This window comes from Protopterus annectens, chromosome 10.part0 (assembly GCF_019279795.1).
Source record: "Protopterus annectens isolate FY-2018-M chromosome 10.part0, PAN1.0, whole genome shotgun sequence".
Classification (NCBI taxonomy): domain Eukaryota; kingdom Metazoa; phylum Chordata; order Ceratodontiformes; family Protopteridae; genus Protopterus; species Protopterus annectens.
In genome coordinates, this window is record NC_056744.1 from 66,208,776 (window position 1) to 66,231,569 (window position 22,794).

The 22,794-nt window shown below is 38.0% G+C and overlaps 1 protein-coding gene across 1 annotated transcript in view; it reads left to right on the forward strand.

The window, feature by feature from the left end:
* The window catches only part of PIK3R6 (phosphoinositide-3-kinase regulatory subunit 6), a 738,015-nt gene that overhangs the window by 689,590 nt on the left and 25,631 nt on the right, over positions 1 to 22,794 (forward strand). The window contains exon 18 of the mRNA XM_044085023.1: positions 7,326 to 7,396. Coding sequence (XP_043940958.1) covers positions 7,326 to 7,396 — 71 coding nt within the window. The remainder of the gene's footprint in view (positions 1 to 7,325; positions 7,397 to 22,794) is intronic.

Here is a 22,794-nt window from a genome sequence, read left to right on the forward strand (position 1 = left end):
TGTTCAATTTCTTACAGGAGGGGTAAAACTTTGGGCATGTTATTTTCCCATTATAAACATCAGGATAGTGGAGGTGCAACATATAGACAACTTACCATCACTGGTGATGAGTTGTTGGGGACTTTCCCTTGTGGTCATTGCACCTCCTGTACAAGTATCAATAAAACTAAGGAATTTTCTAGTGCCAATACCAGTAAGATATTTGATATACGTATATTTGCCAATTGTTCAACATGTTGGGTGATTTATTTAGCTATATGTCATTGTCAGGCTTTCTATGTTGGTAAAACCTCACGGTCCCTTAGAACACAAATAGGAGAACACCGTAGTGATATTCGGACTCACAAAATTAGCAATGCCTTATATCAACACACTATCAAGCATCCATCTGCCAAATTTATATTTTGTGTTATTGATAAAGTACAGGGAAATAGATCTAACCAGACAGGCTGGCAGAGCGTTTTAAGTATGAAAGAAAAATATTGGATCATACATTTGGGAGCCCTTTTTCCACCCGGCTTAAATGACCATCTATAAAATATTATATATATTTATATGTTATTTTACACCACACCTTGGCTATATATTATTGCTATTGATATAATACTTTTGTTTAAACAGTATTATTTATGCACAGTTAGTGCATTTATGCATTTCTATCTATTAGATAGGTTTTATGGTTGTGCATGTCTTTAAATCTGGAATTGTATGACTTAAAATTTTCAGTTGATTGTTAGCCACTTGTCCATTGGCTAATTATTTATATATATATAGGGAGTCTGTTTAATGGAATTATCACATTTTTTCCTCACTGAAGAAGGTATTCTACCGAAACTAGTTTGAGGCATGTTTTTGTCAAGAGAGTGTTAGTGTCTTTGACACTATTTTTACTTCAATAAAGCTTTGGGAACCGTTTGCTGGCTCTTGTTTGTTCCTGTTCTGCTGTTGGGCCGTGCAAGCTTGAACGTGCGTGGGTTAGTGTGTCACTAAATGGACTTTCTGCCATTGTAAAACAGAACTAAATTTTATGTAAATTTTAACTATAATAAGACAAGGTAAAAAAACTTCTATAGCAGAGAAAAAGTTACAATTGTTGTTATGTAGGGAGTGGATGTAAAAGTTAATATCATCTACAAAATATTTAAGTTACTATAACATCCTTCAGTATTAATTATATAGCCAAGGTATTTTTGAAGTCTTTCCATTGTACAACTTATTTTGACTTCATTAAGCTAATTAGCCTTTCTAACAGAGAATAGAAGTGGATCTTAAATTCTTATATAATAAATAGCCCTAAAGTTGCTGAATACATTAACCAGAGGTTTGACAATTTTATGATGGAACTCTCAGCTTTCCAGTGAGACACAAATATTTTATTAGCCTCCCTCAAAGTGGAATTAAGAAGCTACTTGATTTCACAAAATTTAGATGACAGGGATAATCAAACGTATTTTATAAAAGGCTTTTAAAAGCTGAGCTTATTAATTATTACAGTCCAACAACTTATAAATAAACTAAATATCAAGCTAAAGTGAATATAAGTACTCTTTTCAATTATTTTGGGTTGAGGTTACACTGACTGCAAAATATTCTAAATAGATCTGATATCCTTCAAAATATGTAGCGATAATTACTTAAAACCAAAAGCTTCTAACAAAATTTTATCATTGAATCTGGAAGACAGTACCATAAATGATTCTGACTGTATCATTGTGACTTTCAGTTTAGTAATTTTCAGCATTTTTAATGTTTCCTTATATCTTTTAGCTGTTAATTATTTTAATTCTAACTTCCTAGCCATACTAAACCACCATGCCCCAACCCGCTCTATTAGAATGAGAACTAAATCTGCCCCATGGCTTTCAAAAGAAACCAGGCAAAAAATCCAACTCAGAAATAAATACTGGAATAAATCTTGCTTAACTGAAAACTCAGTAGATCAACAAAACTTCAGGCAACTAAGAAATTAAACTAAAAAAGCGGTACTGTCTGACAAAAGAAACTACTACGTACAATTCCAGTAGGCTCACCATAATAAACCACAAAAGTTCTGGGCAAGTTTTAATCAATTATTACACCCAGACCAATCCATCACACCAAACCCACAAGGCACAGACCAAGAGAATACCAAGCAGACTGCTAATGCCTTTAATATCTTTTTCACTGAGGCCATTCAAACCCTTGCCAATCAATTATCCACTCAGGACTTATCCATATCCAACTCTACCACTAACCCACCCCCTCCATTTCTCCTCCAACCAGTCCCAACTACATATATTCTTACCCTTATCCAAAAATTGAAACCATGCACTCCTTCAGCAGACCAATTAGCCACTGAATATCTACAAAAGGCAGGCAAATCTATCGCCTACCCCATTTCCATTCTTACCAATAGAACCATTGGTGAAGGACACATCCCTAGAATATGGAAGGTCTCCCATATTATCCCCCTTCATAAGTGAGGTAACTCTACTGAACTGTCTAATTACCGTCCCATTGCCCTGCTGTCTCCCCTAGCAAAGATCATGGAAAAATGCATCCATAGACAATTACTAGATCACCTAATCCAAAATAACTTACTTTCCAACTCTCAACATGGTTTCAGACCTTCCCACAGCACTACTACTTCCCTCCTTTCCTTCACTGACTGTATCAACAAAAAACAAAACCTCAATATGCTTTCCTCTGCACTGTTTATAGATCTGTCTAAGGCGTTCGATATGGTAAATCAGCAGATATTTATAAATATCCTCAAATCTCTGTCACTAGCTACATTAGCTATAAAATGGTTACAATCCTATTTGGATAACAGACAACAGGCTGTTCTTTGGCATAACACTCTATCTATCCATCTGCCCGTAAACATAGGTATCCCTCAAGGGTCCATATTAGGACCTCTCCTATTTTCTTTATTTATCAACAACCTTCACCTAGCAATCCCCCAAGCTACATGCATACAATACACAGATGATTCCACACTTATATGCTCAGCCACATCCATATCTGAACTGCACTCCCTTACCCAAAAGGTCTTTAACACAGTTGAACAATGGTTTACGCCACACTGTCTCCTTCTGAACCCCAAAAAACTAAACTCCTCCTTTTCACTCCTACTTGTAAGTCCCCCCCAATAGACTTCACAGTAACTTCCAATAATAGTACTCCCATATCCCCAGACCCACCTACCAAACTACTAGGAATCACCATAGATAACAACCTTAACTTTGACACCCATATTAACAATACTCTAAAATCTGTTAATAGAAAACTAGTCTCTACAGGATCAAACCCTTCCTCTCTCCTGCAGCTGGAATAACTATTGCTCACACCCATCTAATTTCTCCTCTCCTCTATGCCTCACCCATATATACTAATCTGTCTAAAAACAACCTTAATAAAATGGAAAACTCCTACAATAACATAGCCAGATTTGCTACAGGTAACCCTTTCAGAACCCACCACTGTATTAACCTAAAACAACTAGGATGGCTTGAATTACAAAATCAGCTTAAATTCCACCAAATTACCATTGCCCACAAAACCCTTTACCATCCTACTAATACCCCTTCTGTCTACCCTCTATGCCTTACAACAATTTAAAGACCGTACATTCATCACATACATTTCTTGTAAATATTTGCAAATCAAACAGCAGGGCTGGAGACTGCCTTTTCTCTAATACTGTTGGGAAATCCTGGAACCTTCTTCCTAGTGAACTTTCCTCCCTTCCCTCCATATCACTCTTTAAAAACAACCTGAACATTTCCTCAGAACACACTGGTTGTGCCCCTGTACTAAACCTGACTATCTACTACTGCTCTTACTTGGATCTACCTATCCTCCTCTTCAGAGAAGTCTTGTTCCTTTTCTTAGAAACAACTAACCTAGTCCTTCAAGATATTTTTACTCACATCCTCAGAATTTATTAATGGAGACTACTTTACTCATATACTGTATATTTCAGCTCCTACTTTTCTTTACGACAACTTGTATACTAATATATTATATAACTCAGTTGTACCTTTTTACGTGTTGTATTGCAACTAACTTTATATTGTACTAACTGTATCTGTATATTTAGCACTATGCTATGAACAAATGACTTCTGTGACTTTTCTCAGTTCTGTACCTGCAATGTCCATTCTACACATTGATTTTTGTATAAGTGATTATATTTTTGCTTCCTTGGACCTTATCTCCCCTGGCCTCTACTAAAAGACTAGCCCGGTCAACAAATGTAAAATAAATAAATAAATTTTATTTCTGATATAAAATGATACCCAGACACTTTAAACATTCTCAGACTCCCTTACAACTACCATTCTGACTTGAATACACAACTACATAAAAGCAGATATATTAGAAGACATAAAATGCTAAAACTTCATAAAGACTTAGCCCTGACAGCTTCACATTTGATTTGACATGTTCATTAAAGACAAAGTAGCTACAGGTCTTTTTAAAATATTTTTCTGTGTGTAAATTCATAGACTCGCATATCTCTCCCTTAACCAGTCTAAACTGTACTCCTTCACAGGCTACACACTGATTCCCTTAATGCAAATCATCACAAACCAGTACCCTTAAGCAACTTTGATGTTAAAATGTTTGCATCAGTACTTGCAAGTGGACATATAATCAAAAATGAAATATGCTTAATAAAAGGCATCATTCTCGAGAACCTCTGAATCAAGGCGTATGTATGCTGGTTAGGGATACAAGTGTGTTTGTAGGAAAATGGCATATATATAATTGTGTTAGTAGGAAAGTATAAATGCAAGTATTTTGCAATTGTCTGATGCAGGTATACAGGTGGAGAGCCTATTAAGTTGCTGATTTAAGAATTTTATTTCACATACTGTAAGATAACATAACAGGAACTATATTTCCGTTGTAAAAGAGGCATGGTAGTTCCATTTCTGGGTAATCCACTTCTGTTTTACTAGTATACTTATGTCATACCTTAGCATAAGTCATCAGGTTCTAAAGAATAAAATAAACATTTTAAATCATCTGGTTATACTAACGCATATTATCCATCAAGACTCCAGAAAGAGCAAAGAGTGTGTGTGTGTGTGTGTGTGTGTGTGTGTGTGTGTGTGTGTGTGTGTGTGTGTGTGTGTGTGTGTAAATGTATAAATGCATATGTGTGCATGCCATACCTCTCAGCGTCTTAGAGCAAGACATCTGGACAAAGCCACAGATAATGTGGGGGCAAAGGCCCAAAAATACGGCATTTTTAAAATATTGCTCTTACAAACTTATGAAATTGATAGAATAACAGATTTTGCATTAGCATGACTCTTCTGAAGGATATTAAGTCTGAAAATCAAAGGTCTGTCATTATTTTTTGACTTCAGTCCTCAATGATTTGCCAGAAAACTACAATTTTATGAGAAATGGACCAAATATATGAGTGAAAAATCTGGACATTCTGCAAAAATCTGGACAGCTGAAAGCACTGTGCGCACACGTGCGTGTTTATGCACACATGTATGTGTGTGTGTGTGTGTGTGTGTGTGTGTGTGTGTGTGTGTGTGTGTGTATGAGTATGTGACTGTATAAATCTGTATATGTGTGTGTGCGTATGTATCTGCGTGCGAATGTATGTGTGTGTGTGTGTGTGTGTGTGTGTGTGTGTGTGTGTGTGTGTGCACCTGTGTGCATGAGTGGTATGTGTATGTGTGTACGTGTGTGTGTGTGTGTGTGTGTGTGTGTGTGTGTGTGTGTGTGTGTGTGTGTGTGTGTGTGTGTGTGTGTGTGTGCGCGCGCGTGCGCAGGTGTCTGTGTGCACACATGTATATGTGTGTGTGTGTGTGTGTGTGTGTGTGTGTGTGTGTGTGTGTGCCCTCCAATACGCTGGCACTCAGTGTAGGATTAGTTCCAATGCCCTTCATCTATTATATGCCAGGACATGTTCCAGCTCCTCCATGTACCCCACAATTAAGTGGGCAGTCAGTGAATTAACAAGTGGAATCAGTGTTGCTTGATGCTTCAGTGCTAAGTTTAAGTGCAGGCTCAGTATTCAGTTTCTGTGAGGTAGTGTTTTGGTATATCTAACTTAACATGTTAATAAACAAACCTGATAATATTGGAATAAGTCTGTAAATTATGTTCTTCTTCCGACTTTTCCCGGTTAGGGGTCGCCACGGCAGATCACCTGTCCGCTCATGATTGGCAGTGGAGTTTTATGGTGTCAAGTTGCCAGCCCGGTGCCCAGCCTTCTACAGAAGGCACACACATGCACACACTCACACCTAGGACCAATTTAGAGTGTCCAATCCACCTACAGCATGTCTTTGGGATGTGGTAAGAAACCAGAGCACCCGGAAGAAACCCACACGACCACAGGGATTACATGCAGACTCCATACAGAACGCTCCCCAGCTGAGAATCAAACTGGTGAACCTCTTGCTGTGAGGTGGCAATGCTAACCACTGCATCACCGTGGCTGCCCATTTCTGTAAATGATGTTATATTACTTTATCTACCATGTAATAAATCCATTTATTTATTTATTTGAAGTAGTCTTTGTCAACAGTATTCCTGTACTTCACAAACCTGTTTCTTTCAATAACCTTCTCTAAGGTCACTGCACCCAAGAATGACATTTTTATTTATCAAAACAGGTATTTCATAGGTGAGAAATCTGATTTCTCAGTTTGTCATTTCAGAATATGAGTGGACTGATAATTTATTTGTTCACAGCTGGTTGTCTAATAAAAGTGCTGCAGTGTTGTATAATCTGGCAAGCACTACACAACAAGAAAGAGGTGAAATATTGCCCTTTATACATGTCTAAAGCAGGATGATATACAATATTACAGCTGTCTTCCAGTTTTATATGGAGTAAAACAGTACACTGTATTCCATATAAGTAACCTGTTTTAACATTTTTACTCATGAAACATTTGGATAGACACATTTTATAGTAATATTATGGTAAACTGGTAAGAACTGAAATGAATGTGTTATTTATTTGTACTAGTCTCTCTTAAAAAGGCAAGACCCACTAGACATTTTTTTTTCAGTTTCAAAAATAAATTTGATCTGGTTGACTGACCTGCTCATTTGTTTACAATATGCATAGTGAAGTTTGGGACACTCTAACACAGAAGGCTTCAAAGCTTGCTTATAGTTCATAATTCATTATCATAATATCGCATACAGAGCATCATAAGGTATACCTTAAAAGAGACTCGTGATACAAGCAACTTTTTTTAGCTGAGACTAGCTTAAAAAATAAATGTGACATGACAATTCTGATGCATTTGGTATGCTGTGTTTTAAATGTATATGTTATACTTACTTTGTTTTCATTACAGACCTTGTCTGCCTAACTGCAAGCCTCAGTGAAGTTGTTAAAACAAACACTCTAGCAGGAAAATCAGTTTCCGTAAGTAAAATGTTACCCTGCCTGTTATATCCTAAAGCAGAGACCAAAACAGGGTGGTCATTGCTATACATCTCTTTCTAGCTTTTGTCAATTGCTGACAATTTGAGTTTTGTGTTTTTTCTCTTTATCATGGATTAATATCTTCTTGTCAGCTATTCTCATATTCTGGTTAACTACTCCTCTAAAACTAATGCCTTATTTTCAGAAGTTAAAAAGTGGGTATAGAAAATGGATGGATGAGTGGATGTATGGTGGAATCAACACTAAATGTAGCATGTTGGAAACCTTTGTTTATGGCACAGTGCACTAACAAAAAAAAAATAAATGCAGTATTAGAAATAATTTCAATTTAAATATTCTTTCTCTGAAGGTGTTATTTCAATGGCAAATCCCAGTTTAAATGTTCTTTGCTGCAGAGACAGAACTCAGTATGCCAAGTGAAACAGAAAATCAAAACTACAGTGGCACTAAAGCTGTACATGTCATATGTGGCATCCGTATTTCTGCAAGATGTACAAGCCCTGGTGCAATTCCAATACCCCTGATGCTTTTATATTCTCACTTCAAAGTTGCCCAACCTCACTGAGGAGGTGAATAATTTGATTTATTGCAAAACAAAGTATTTATCATTTTCCCAAAGGATATGTAAACTTGAAGTGATGGTATACACATGGAAATGATGTAGGTTCCAGGGGTCTTATACCTGCCGCTTTTGGCTGTTCTTTCCTTCAATGAGGTTGCTACTGCGATTCAAGTAAGCAACTAAAGTGGAAGTACAGCGTGAAATAACTAGTAGAAGTGATAAATGAGACAATGCTATCATGGCAGGCTGGAATTAAAAGTCCAAACAATATGTATTGGAACCACAGCTGAGTTTTGAGAAAAGTGATTTTAAAACATCCGCATTAAGGTGTAAGCTGTAGCTTTGGCTTTCACAAAGGATAACTAAAAACAGGACCTGAACAGAGGACCAAAAACTGTGCTTTGCTCAAAAAATGTAAACATTATTCAAACATCATTTGGACTGTTTCCTATTATTGAAGAAGGGCCCAGATCTGAGTTTGAAGAAGTTGACTGCTCAAGGTTTTGAAGACCACAGAATTTGCAGAAGCAAACAGTTTAGTTTAAGCATTCGAGATTCCAAATTGTGGTGATGGAGATTTCTCCAGACTCTCAAGAGAATTATTTACCTGAACACATAATTACTCGGCTTTTGACTAAGCTTTGCCACCAACAATGCTAGCTGACCATACCTTTATCTGGTACTTCCTAGGGATTGTATGTGCCAAATAATTATTGAAGTTATCTGTCAAAAGTTGGCAAAGTTTTCATTGCTTATAACATCTAGAAAAAAATGTCATTGACTCTTGACTAAATTAAAGCAACTTGAAATCATTTTTTATTAAATACATTATTCAGATGGCACATTCTGCTGCCAAGAAGCTATCAGAATTATTGTTTAAGTGATTTCACTGTGAAATTAGAAGCTCTGTTATTAACTTGTAGTGTATCATTTAGAAAGGAACAATGAAAGTGAAAAAAAAACATTTATTAAGTTATACAGTTGGATGTATATTATAATGCCATGCAGCAAATCTCAGAGGAAGTGCCAAATAATGTGTTAAAAGTAGTCATTCCTCATCAGGTGCACTTTCAGCTGAGATACCAGACGACTAGAGGCTTCTAAGCTTCCAAAAAACATAAGTTGTCTGTGTTTTTGCTTATTTATACACTACTTACTGCACTTTTATATTGCTTGCCGACTACTTTTATACCATATTTATTTACTGTGTATTAAACTACACTGTTGTACTGCAGTTGTTTTCCTTACCATGCCTGTAAAATCAAATCTTATTGCTGTTTTCACTGTTTGCAAAGCTTTGTTGTTATTTTCACTATTTGTTAAGTATTTACTGGTATTTTTTTTTAGGTTCTGCTTATTCTGGTTTTCCCGCCAAGCAGTGTTTAAATAACTGATCTGTTAATTGTTTAAAACATTCTTTAGAGCCCCCTGGCTGATTTTCTGCTGTTTTAAACATTTTTCTGTGTCTCGTTGCTATTTTTTTGCTGTGTTAAATGTTCTGTACTGTTTTCCACTGAAACTTGGTTAGCTAGTAGCTGTAGCATAGTCCAAATACAGGTTTTCTGCTTCTGGGACTGTTTGTAGTGGTTTGTTTGTTCTGAGCATGTTTTCCAGGCCATCTTGGATTGGAAGGGGACTATCGGCAATTTTGTGAGAGAATTATGCAAATTGGGACCTGTCTGGTAAAGGGAGGCGAGTCTAAGACTTGGAATAAGCATCCTCCTTGGTCCTTTTGAATATTTCTAGAGTCTTTTTCAAGTTTTACCTTCTGGTTTTAGGCCCTGCATGTGGGTTTCTGCTTGTTTGCACGGTACACAGCACCACCACAGCCACTCAATTGTGCACCAAAGCTGGACAGTTAAATTTGACAAATTTTTTCCTAAAACACAGGCAGAAATATCCATCCACTGACCTCCTCCATGATCATTTCTGAAAAGCCAGCCCTAGTGACAACAGTCTTCAACCCAGCATTATGGACAGTTGGATTACCCTTGTTTCTCCTTCCATCTTGTTGACTTGGGTCTCTTGAGGCAGTGTTGCAATTGCCTCATGTACACAGACAATCCTCTACTAATAACAAACTCTAGTACACAGAGCGAGAGATGTATTTACACCAAGAATCTAGAATCCATGCTCTCTCTCTCTCTCTCTCTCACTTGAAACAGTATCACGGAGAAGGTTGTCAACTTACCCACCACTACATATTCACATAGTACCACTAATGATACATGTGCCACTATTCATACATGTAGTACACATCAAACACGTAAATCCACATATGTGGAGGTTCTCTCGAAAACCTTACCAAAACACCAGAGACCTCCAAAAGACAAGACTGCTACAGCTAACACAGTCGTCACAGCACCCATGACACATAACAACACCAGTGTCTCACCCACCAAGCCCATAATGCGCAACACTCAAAAACAAGTTTTCTTGTCATTGGAGGCTCAGGAGTGAGACACATGGATGTCCCACTCACCAGGCTGGACAAAGAGAAAGTTACAGTAAGCTGCCTGTCCGGTGCCATGATTCATCAAATTACGCATGCATATAGGTCTCACAGCAACAAGTGCCGTTATGACTCTATCATAGTTCTTGTTGGTGTGAATGACCCGAGATGTACCTTACTGGACTATATGAAGAGAGACATGGTTGAGCTCTCTTAGCATGTGTACTAGCCAGGTATGTCCCTAGCCTTGAGCAGCATACAGCCATCACCTAGAATGATGCTGCAGTATAAAAAAAAATGATTGATTTCAGTAATTGGCTCAGTTTTTGGTGTCATTCAAAGGGGATCCAGCTCCTGTCAGCCTGGGAAGCCATGGTCGACAAACCTCGCTGCTTTGCCACAGATGATTGCACCTGGCACCTCTAGGCTTTTGGCTTCTGCAAAGGTTCTTGCCTTCCCATAGTGCCTTTTTAGGTAAGGTCTCGAAAACAGCATTACTGCCATGAAATTAACCAATCAAAACAAAGTAAGGGTTATGCTGCGAAATGCTAGGAGTTTAAACCAAAAACTGCACTCTCTAGAAGCACTTTTATTACTAGAAGATGTAGATGTGCAGTCACAGAAACTTGGTTCAAGGTCTCAAAGAGTACCCTAGCCCTGTAAGGCCACAATGCCTTCCGCCCCTTTATACCACAAAATGAACATGTGAAAACAAAAGGAGGCAGTGTTTCAATCTATATTAGAGATAAGTTCACCTCCCATCTAGTTAGGCTGGACAACTCTATGGAGTTACTCCAGGCCCAAGTTATGGTGGGTAAGACCCCCATTCAAGTCATAGCCAGTTATAGATCCCCTTCCATGAGTCATGACATGCATGAAGCCTACTTGACCAAACTGGAGACAATCCTAATTTTAACGAACACAATGGTTATGGGGGATTTCAATTATCCCACCATCAACTGGGAAACCTATGCTAGCCAGACATCACTACTCTAAACGTTCCTTGAATTTGTGAATTCAAATGCCCTCGAACAAATTGTTCATACCGGGAAAGAGGAACATTCTAGATCTGGTCCTCACCAACATGTCAAACAGGTGCACTGCTGCAACTGTCGGACCCTCATTAGTTAAAACTGACCACAAATCAGTCACTTCAAGCTGACACTAACACCAGAACTTACAAAGGGTAAAGTCAGATGAAAAAACTTCACCAAGACAAACTATACCCTCCTAGGTGAAGGTATAAATGGATTCCAAGCCCTAACCCAAGCTGGAAGTGGTAACTATGCCGAAGCTTACAGTAAAGCTCTGTACAATCACTTGCATAAGTGTATAAACTCGGCTGTACCAGAATGAATCAAAGCCAGAGCCACAAGAAAAAAAATGCTGCCATGGAGTACATTCAGCATCAACAAACTTTAAAATAAATGCCAAAAATTGCTGTCCAAGAAAACAAAGGCAATGACCCAGCAATGGAAAAGCACCCTCCTCAGCCTCAACAGGCAAGTAAGACAACTTGCAAAAATCAAACAAAGCCAGCAGATCAGGGCAAGCTGTGTAATTTTATTAGCTTGTCTTAAAGCATAATAAACAGACCAGTTTTGGCTCAATAAATCCTCAGCCTTCTTCAGTGTTTAAAATAAAATGAGAACAGTAGTCCTTATTTATATTGAACATACAGATTAATGTTGAAACATGATTGGTTCCTTACAAATGTTCATTCATGCCAGGTGCAAATAAAGCCCCTAGCTTAATTTTCCATTTATTTTCTTTTGAATCCAAAAGGCTATGCCATCTGGCTTTATTAGCCCTATTGCCCATGATTTTGTCAATAACTGTAAATCTAAATGTAGCATTGTGATGTTTAATGGTGTGTTTGTATTGTGCGTTACTGGATTTTTTATTTCTTATCCCACTAAAGTGTTCTGAAATATGGATCCTAAGGGGTCTGGTTGTCTGTCCAACATAAAAAGCATGGCAACTACAGGTGACCAAATAAATTAGCCAATCTGTCCCACAATTTGCAAAGAACTGAATCTGAAAAACATTGCCTGTGTTACTACTAGAAAACTCCTTAGTTTTATTCAAAGCTTTACAGTGGATACAGTGGCCGCAAGGTACATAACCTGAAAGTAGGTCCCCAACCATGGTCCATTGTCCAGAAACCCCTGTAGTTTGGTTGATGTGTTTGTAATGGCTCAATTGGGACCCTATGTTTCTCCCCCTGCGGAATGAGAACAAACACTTGTCTTGCAAAATGGTGGAAAATTTGTCATCTGCCCTTAATATGATCCAGTGTCTCTGGACAATATTAAGGAGTGTTTCCTTGTTCCTGCCATAAGTAGTGACCAGACAGATCACAGATTGTTGTTTGGTCCCTTGTTTCTTGTATTTTAGTGTATTTGACCTGTCTAATGAAGAAACCGTGTTGCTACCACTCAGGACATAACCCATTTGGTACCCTCTGTCCCTAAATCTGTCAGTAAGGCCATCCCTATATTGTACATAACTATTGGGCTTGGAACAGATAAGTTTTATTCTAAGAAATTGGGACTTGGGTATATTTCTGCAGATGTGAGGTGGATGAAAGCTGGAGGCATGGAGAAGGGAATTATATTGGGGTATTTCCTATATACCTGTGTATCTAGGGTATGATCCACATTCCTAGTAATCAGTACATCCAAAAAATGATCCTGCAGTTGTCTTATTTGAACTGTAGAGATGTCCTGCTCAATAAATCCTCAGCCTTCTTTAGTGTTTAAAATAAAATGAGAACAGTAGTCCTTATTTATATAGAACATACAGATTAATGTAGAAACATGATTGGTTCCTTACAAATATTTATTCATAACTGTAAATCTAAATGTAGCATTAGGATGTTGGTGACCAAATAAATCAGCCAATCTGTCCCACAATTTGCAAAGAACTGAATTTGAAAAACATTGCCTGTATTACTGCTAGAAAACTCCTTAGTTTTATTCAAAGCTTTACAGTGGATACAGTGAGTAGGTCCCCAACCATGGTCCATTGTCCAGAAACCCCTGTAGTTTGGTTGATGTGTTTGTAATGGCTCAATTGGAACCCTATGTTTGTCCTGAGAACAAACACTTGTCTTGCAAAATGGTGGAAAAATAGTCATCTGCCCATAATATGTTCCAGTGTCTCTGGACAATATTACGGTGTTTTCCTGTTCCTGTTCAAGTAGTGATCAGGCCGGATCACAGATTGTTATGAAACAACCAAAGTAAAATAAAAAAGACACACATTTATGCTATAAAATATCTATTAAACAATTAAACAATTAATTACAAAAAAACTTTCCAATTACATTCAACATTAATACCACTAGGTGTCATCGTACCATATTTTAATATAAAACTGTTTCTTTATATAAAAGCTTCTTTTAACTATTTCATCATTTTATCCATAACAATGTGTTCTAAATTACTATTATGATGGTCTTTAAAATGCCTTTCCATTTTACATTTTACTCTCCCCTGTATAAAACAATCCACACGGACATTTCAATGCATATATAACTATTTCTGTGTTACATGAAAATCTCCCAATAGATTTAAAACTTTTACCATTAATATGGTCAAATGTTTTACTTACATATTCACATGAAATACACTTCCCACATGGGTAAGTTCCCATTAAATTAATATTATTATTTAAATTTACCTTGGGGGTAAGAAATCTGGTATGTACCAGCATATCTTAAAGATTTCTACCTCTCTTATAAGAAAAAGTGATATTTCTTGAAAAAATGTCCATCAAATCTTTATATTTAAAATAAAATTGGACTACCTCCCTAACTTCTTCTGACAACAAATCATAGATCATTATCATGTAAACTTCCTTTAAAAACTTCAATGTTTGATTTCTATTGGAACATTTATTACAATTCCTATCCATCTTATATATACTTTTTTTAACCCTCTCTAGGGAAAGTAAAACTTCCTTTGTATCATAACCTCTTCTAATAAATAACTCTCAGGTTTTTTCTAACTCAATATTCACCTCATTTGTATTATTACATAATCTCTTTACTCTTGTGAGTTCACCATATGGTAAAAATTTCAATAAATGTGGGGGATAAAAACTATGTGCATCCAAAAAATGTAGGCTCTCTTCAAACTTACGGAATACTTTAGTAACAATTTTACCATTCTTATCTCCCTCTAAGGTAATATCTAAAAATTCACTTTATTACCTAACTGAAAGCCATCATATTTCAAATAAAACTCATTTTCTTGTAAACTATCCATAAACCGGTGTACTTCTTGTTTGCCCCCTTGACAAACAAAAATTAAATCATCGATGTAACGATAATATTTAACTACATACTTTTTAAAAAATTTCATCCGATATAAGAATTCATTCTCAAAAAAACCCATCATTATATTCGCATACATGGGGACAAATGCTGCCCCCATGGCTGTACCTTTCAGCTGATGGAATAATTGTCCATCAAAATAAAAATAATTATTCTTAAGACAAAATTCTTAAATTGAATACCCCATTTGTTTTCGTTGAGATAACCTACGAATTCCTTCAGGTAACCCTCATCCAATCTCCATACCATCCAACAATCGTCCAAATACCTCCTCCAAATGTCAATTTCAGTTATGTAAATATTGTGGGAATTGTCATAAATAATGAACTCCTCGACATAAGTCATAAATAAATCTGCATAAATGGGGGCAAAAGAAGCCCCCATGGCTGTCCCCTTGGTTTGCAAAAAGCATTGGTCATGGTAAAAAAAGACATTCTTATTTAGTATGTGTTCAGCAAGCCTGATAAATTAAAGTATTTATACCTGGAGGATAGAGATCTGACTTGTTCAACCAGTACTCTAGGGCATCCAAGCCTGCCCAATGTGGTATGTTTGTATATTATGCTGACACATCTAGGGTACAGAGTAACCAGCCAGGTTCCAGTTGTGTATCACCTATAATCTGGAGAAGCTAAGTGGTGTCATGAAGTCTGGAATGTACCCACTTGAGTAAGGGTTGTAACTTCAAAGTTAGATATTGTGATAGGGGTTCGGTAATAGAGCCCCTGCCTGAGACAATAGCTCTACCTGGTGGGTGATGAAGATCGTTATCAGCTAGCTCAGGATGTTACAGCTTTTTGTAGATTACTGAATTTAAGAATGTTTTACAGGATTCAGATAATCAGACAAGTGAAGACAGGTTCAGGTATCATAAATCCAAGTTTATCCCCACAATGCACTCCAATGTACTTATGTACTAGAATGCAGTTTTGAAAGATCTACATTATAGTTCTAGGGACTATATATGTAAAGTGAATAATCTCTCAAAGACCGAACAAGCAGCTTTACAAGAACTGGTGGAACACAAGGATTTGGTTATATTATCAGCAAATAAGGGGGGAGTAGTGGTTGTCATGAACTGGGAACAATATAACGAGAAGGCTGTGAGACAATTGGGTGATGGGCAATACTATATGAAGATGCCCCTTGATCCTACTTACAAATTTAAGAAGGAAACTGATCAATTTTTGGCCCTGGCTAGGGAAGAGGGTATTATTTCGGACTTTGATTTACAACAACTAATGGTCCCAGATCCAACAAATCAATATATTTACTTCCTCCCTAAGATACATAAAGATCTTCATTACCCACCAGGTAGACCTATTGTCTCGGGCAGGGGCTCTATTACTGAACCCCTATCACAATATCTAACTTTGAAGTTACAACCCTTACTCAAGTGGGTACGTTCCAGACTTCGTGACACCACTGAGTTTCTCCAGATTATAGGTGATACACAACTGCAACCTGGCTGGTTACTCTGTACTCTAGATGTGTCAGCACTATATACAAACATACCTCATTGGGCGAGCTTGGATGTCCTAGAATACTGGTTGAACAAGTCAGACCTCTATCCTCCAGGTATAAATACTTGCTAAATACATACTAACTAAGAATGTCTTTTTTTTACCATGACCAATGCTTTTGGCAAACCAAGGGGACAGCCATGGGGGCTTTTTTTGCCCCCATTTATGCAGATTTATTTATGGCTTATGTCAAGGAGTTCATTATTTATTTATTTATGGCTTATGTCAAGGAGTTCATTGTTTATGACAATTCCCACAATATTTACATAACTGAAATTGGTTAGCTTTTTAGTTTTAACACTCATCTCTTTCTTTGAGCTCAGCACTTGTTCAGAACTCATTGTAAACACTAAATAAGCTACAAATTACTATAACAACTCAACTTTTCTCACTTGTCTATAGGAAAACAGTTTTTAGTACTTAATAAATCAGCACCTATTCAGGCATGTCTAAAGGTCAGCTCCCAGTGTTTTCTCCTGTCTACCTGATGAATCTCGACATCTTAGGACAATGCAGCAATTGCCTCATGTACACAGAAAACCCTCTCCTCCTACCACCCAACATTACAACCTGTGAGAGATGCACTTATATAGCCAAACTGGAAGCAAAGCTCTCTTCACCAAAGTCTGGCCTAGACAGTCAAGAGGAGGAGGTAAACACTTGCACCGCACCACACTAATCACATAGTCCCTCAAAATCTACACCACCAAAACACACACAGAAGCGCAAAACACACACCTACATTTGTGGAGGCTCTCAGTACAAATCTGCCCAAATAACAGAGACCTCCAAAGCAGAAATGCAAGCAACCTCTACCCCCCCAACACAACCCAAATGACACATAGCCCACATACTCAGTGTGCCACTCAACTACCGCCCATAAGGCATAACGTACCCAACACTCTAGTCATAGGTGACTCTATAGTCAGGCACACTGATGTTCCACTCACCAGGCTAAACAAGGGAAAAGTTACTGTCAGCTGCCTGTCAGGTGCCAGGATCTGCCACATAATGCACACACTCACATCACTCCACAACAAGTACAAATATGACTCTGTCATTGTCCATGTTGGTGTGAATGACCTGAGACATACCTCCCTGGACTACATGAAAAGAGACATGGAGGAGCTCTCCGATCTTGTAGCCCAGGCTGGTATGACCCTAGCCCTGAGTAGCATCCTGCCATCACCCAGAAGGACACCACAGTACAAGGACAAAATGATTGACTTTAACAATTGGCTAAGCTTCTGGTGTCATTCTAAGGGAATCCAGTATCTCTCTTCCTGGGATGACATGATCGACAGACCACGCTGCTTTGCCAGAGATGGCCTGCACCTGTCGCTGTGGGGATTCCGGATACTGGCAAAGGCTCTTACCACCCCTATAGTGCCTTTTTTAGGCAAAGTTCAAATGACAAATTCACCACTGTAACAGGTACAAGCAAGCAAAATCTGAGGGTAATGCTACTCAGTGCTAGAAGTCTAAACCTCAAAATGCACTCACTCGAGGCACTCCTTAAAATGGAGAACATTGACATCTGTGCAGTGACAGAGACCTGGTTCAAAGCTCCAGAGAGCACCCCTGCATTACCAGGCTATAATTCATACCACACCTGTCGGCCACCAAACCCAGACCGAAACACTAAAGGTGGAGGCGTGTCCATATTCATTAAGGATATTCACACATCCAACCTAGTTGCTCAGTATAATGCATCCGAGATTATCCAAGTTCAACTAACGCTGGGCAAAACTGCAATCCAGATTGTAGCTTGCTACAGACCCCCCACCATGCCCCAGAATTCCCACTCCTCTTTTCTTGATACACTGGAAAATATTAAGGTACAACCCAACACTCTAATAATGGGTGATCTCAGCTACCCTACCATTAACTGGGAAAACTACTCATGTACCAACTCTTTTGCTCAACGTTTTCTGAAATCATCAATTCCAATGCCTTAGATTAACTTATCCGCACCCCCACCAAGGGCAGCAATATCGTAGACCTGGTCATCACCAACATGAGTGACCAGTGTTCCACACCAGAAGTCAGCTCCTCGTTAGTCAGATCCGACCACAAGCTAATCACCCTAGACATCCACATCCTGCTCCCACCCCCCACCCATTAGAAAAAACAACTGTAAAAAATGTCTGCAAAGCCAACTTCATGCTTCTTAAGACAGAAGTGGCAAACTTCAAGACACCCATGCAGATGGGCAATAGAGATAGGACTGCTGAATCCTACACAAATGAACTTTATAAGCACTTACACGAGTGCATGGATCGTGCTATCCCTAACAACCAAGATGCTATCCTCCAAAAAAAAGAAGCCAATCTGGTGGTCTTCTGCCATAAACAAACTCTACAACAGAAGAAAGAAACTTTTGCAAAAAAGAGGAAAATCCCACAGTTGGAGGAACTCCCTGGTCAGCCTCAGTAAGAAGCTGAGATCCCTCATAAAATCCTCCAAAGCTAGTTATGAAAACAAAATTGCCACTGATTCTAAAGTCAACCACAAAGCATTCTATAGCTATGTCAAGAGTCTCAATGGCAACACTCAGATCTGCTCTGAGTTACAGCACAATGACACTAAATATACAGAACCAACTGATATTGCCAACATCCTGGCAGATAGGTTCAGTGCTAACTTTACCCTCCTCTCACCCCCTAAAGGGCCCATCTTTATACAGGAAGAATGAAAAGTTCCTGTAATCACTGCTGCACAGGTAAAAACCTCACTCTCCAAAGCCAAGAACACAGCATCCATGGGACCTGACAACATCCCAGGCTGCCTTCTACATGAACTACAGAATGAACTGGCACCCCACCTAAGTACCATGTTCAATCATAGCTTCACCTCAGGCTTTGTGCCCATTGAATTGCACCACGACAGTTATCCCACTCTACAAAGGGGGGGGGGGGGCACAACAGACCCCGGGAACTACTGCCCCAATTAGCCTGATGAGCCTCGTCTGCAAGGCCATGGAACGTATCATCATGGAACTCATAAAGAAAGATATTAGAGATCTCCAAACTCTGGACCCCACACAGTTTGGGTTTGTAAATGGCAGATCATGTCTTCTAAACCTGATAGACTTCTTTGAAGTAGTCACCAAAGCCATAGATGAGGGTAAGGTGGTTCACACAGCCTATCTAGATCTCGCCAAGGCATTCAACACCATCCCTCACTCTGGAATTATAGATAAACCCACTAAACTAGGTATAAATCCTTATGTCACATGATGGGTTGCCAACTGACTTACTGACAGAACCCACACTGTGAAAGTAGCAAACTCCAAATCAGACTTCAGACCAGTGACAAGTGGAGTACCACAGGGTTCAGTCCTGGGTCCTCTCCTGTTTGGTATCTATTTCTCTTAAGTACAGGCTAACACAGAAGGTCTAAATTCACAGATGACTGCAAACTAGGAGCCATAATCGAAACACCTAATGATGTGGACATCCTACAAAAGGGCCTCACTGAGACAGATACCTGGTGTCAAAGACATGGTGTCAAGCTCAATGCCCAAAAGTGCATTGTCATCCCCTTTGGTTAAAACTCTGTACCCCTGAAATACAACATAGGTGGTAGTCTACTTAACACCGAAAGTGTGATAAGAGACCTTGGGACACAGGTGGACAGTAGTCTCTCCTTTGATAATCACATCACCACAGTGGTCAGGAAATCCTTCTACGTGGCACACCATCACAAAAGGTTTCTCATCCAGAAAAAAAGAGGTCATTGTCCCCCTCTACTTATCACTCATTAAACCCATTATAGAGTACAGTGCCCCTTTTGGTATGTACCTCACAAGACATCTACAACAACTGGAAAGGCCACAAAAATACCTCACAAAGAGGATCTGTGGCCTCAAACAGATGCCTTATGCAGACCGTCTCAAAAAACTCCAGCTTTACTCCGTCACATATCGCCTACTCAGAGGTGATCTCTGCCTAACATACAAAGCTATGTCAAACCCAGAGCTGTTGGACATGCTCCACTTAAAGAAATACCAATCCCTCCGAGCTACACACTCTAGGGACCTAAACCTTGTCACCACAATAAACAGAACATACTGGAGGGATAGATTCCTGTCCCACAGACTTCCCATACTCTGGAACAGACTACCTATCTATGTCAAACAGAGCTCCTCATTAGCACTCTTCAAGAAAAATCTTAAAAAAATAGGAAATTCACCCCGGGGATCACTTCAGTGGTTCTGCTTGACAGGGGCACAGGAAAATTATTTTCTTGGGTGGCGAAAGCCAGAGTACCTTTTTGGCTAGGCTTGTATAGGCCCTAGGGCCAATAGCCTAGTACCTACCTATGAACCTATGAACTTATGACATTTGGAGGAGGTATTTGGATGATTGCTGGATGGTATGGAGATTGGATGATGGTTACCTGAAGGAATTTGTAGGTTATCTCAACAAAAACAAATGGGGTATTCAATTCACTGTCAGCTACCATTCCTGCAGGATAATTTTTTTGGATGTACTGATTACTAGGAATGCGGATCACACCCTAGATACACAGGTATATAGGAAATATCCCCAATATAGTTCTCTTCTCCATGCCTCCAGCTTTCATCCACCTCACATCTGCAGAAATATACCTAAGTCCCAATTTCTTAGCATGAAACATATCTGTTCCAAGCCCGATAGTTATGTACAATATAGGGATGACCTTATTGACAGATTTAGGGACAGAGGGTACCAAATGGGTTATGTCCTGAGTGCTAGAAGCACAGTTTCTTCATTTGACTTGTCAGATACACTACAATACAAGGAACAAGGGACCAAACAACAATCTGTGATCCAAGTAAAATACATAAGAATATTCATCATCCTCCTGGCCGTCCGATAGTGTCAGCATGTAATTATTTTTTACATAATATGGGTATATTTTTACATAGTTTTTTATATCCATATGTTATTAAACAGGAGTCCTATATTAAGGATAGTTTTGATTTTTTAGATCGAATATTATCTATTACATGGACTGAGGATATGTATTGGTTAACGGCAGATGTTAAAAGCCTATATACGAGTATTAAACATAAGGATGGGTTAAAAGCATTAATAAAAACTTTGGGAGATAGTCCTTTATCGTTTTATATTGTAGAATTGGTAGAATTTTGTCTTAAGAATAATTATTTTTATTTTGATGGACAATTATTCCATCAGCTGAAAGGTACAGCCATGGGGGCAGCATTTGTCCCCATGTATGCGAATATAATGATGGGTTTTTTTGAGAATGAATTCTTATATCGGATGAAATTTTTTAAAAAGTATGTAGTTAAATATTATCGTTACATCGATGATTTAATTTTTGTTTGTCAAGGGGGCAAACAAGAAGTACACCGGTTTATGGATAGTTTACAAGAAAATGAGTTTTATTTGAAATATGATGGCTTTCAGTTAGGTAATAAAGTGAATTTTTAGATATTACCTTAGAGGGAGATAAGAATGGTAAAATTGTTACTAAAGTATTCCGTAAGTTTGAAGAGAGCCTACATTTTTGGATGCACATAGTTTTTATCCCCCACATTTATTGAAATTTTTACCATATGGTGAACTCACAAGAGTAAAGAGATTATGTAATAATACAAATGAGGTGAATATTGAGTTAGAAAAAACCTGAGAGTTATTTATTAGAAGAGGTTATGATACAAAGGAAGTTTTACTTTCCCTAGAGAGGGTTAAAAAAAGTATATATAAGATGGATAGGAATTGTAATAAATGTTCCAATAGAAATCAAACATTGAAGTTTTTAAAGAAAGTTTACATGATAATGACCTATGATTTGTTGTCAGAAGAAGTTAGGGAGGTAGTCCAATTTTATTGGACGTCGTTATTTAAATATAAAGATTTGATGGACATTTTTTCAAGAAATATCACTTTTTCTTATAAAAGAGGTAGAAATCTTTAAGATATGCTGGTACATACCAGATTTCTTACCCCCAAGGTAAATTTAAATAATAATATTAATTTAATGGGAACTTACCCATGTGGGAAGTGTATTTCATGTGAATATGTAAGTAAAACATTTGACCATATTAATGGTAAAAGTTTTAAATCTATTGGGAGATTTTCATGTAACACGGAAATAGTTATATATGCATTGAAATGTCCGTGTGGATTGTTTTATATAGGGGAGAGTAAACGTGCCTTTAAGGTTAGGCTGCAGGAACACAAAATGTAAAAATGGAAAGCCCTCTTGCGATGCATTTTAAAGACCATCATAATAGTAACCCGAAGGGTTTGTTAGCTACTATTTTAGAACACATTGTTATGGATAAAAATGATGAAATAGTTAAAAAGAAGCTTTTATATAAAGAAACAGTTTTTATATTAAAATATGGTACGATGACACCTAGTGGTATTAATGTTGAATGTAATTGGAAAGTTTTTTTGTAATTAATTGTTTAATTGTTTAATAGATATTTTATAGCATAAATGTGTGTCTTGAAGTTTTGATAGCATTCTCCTTGAAGGCGTAAGC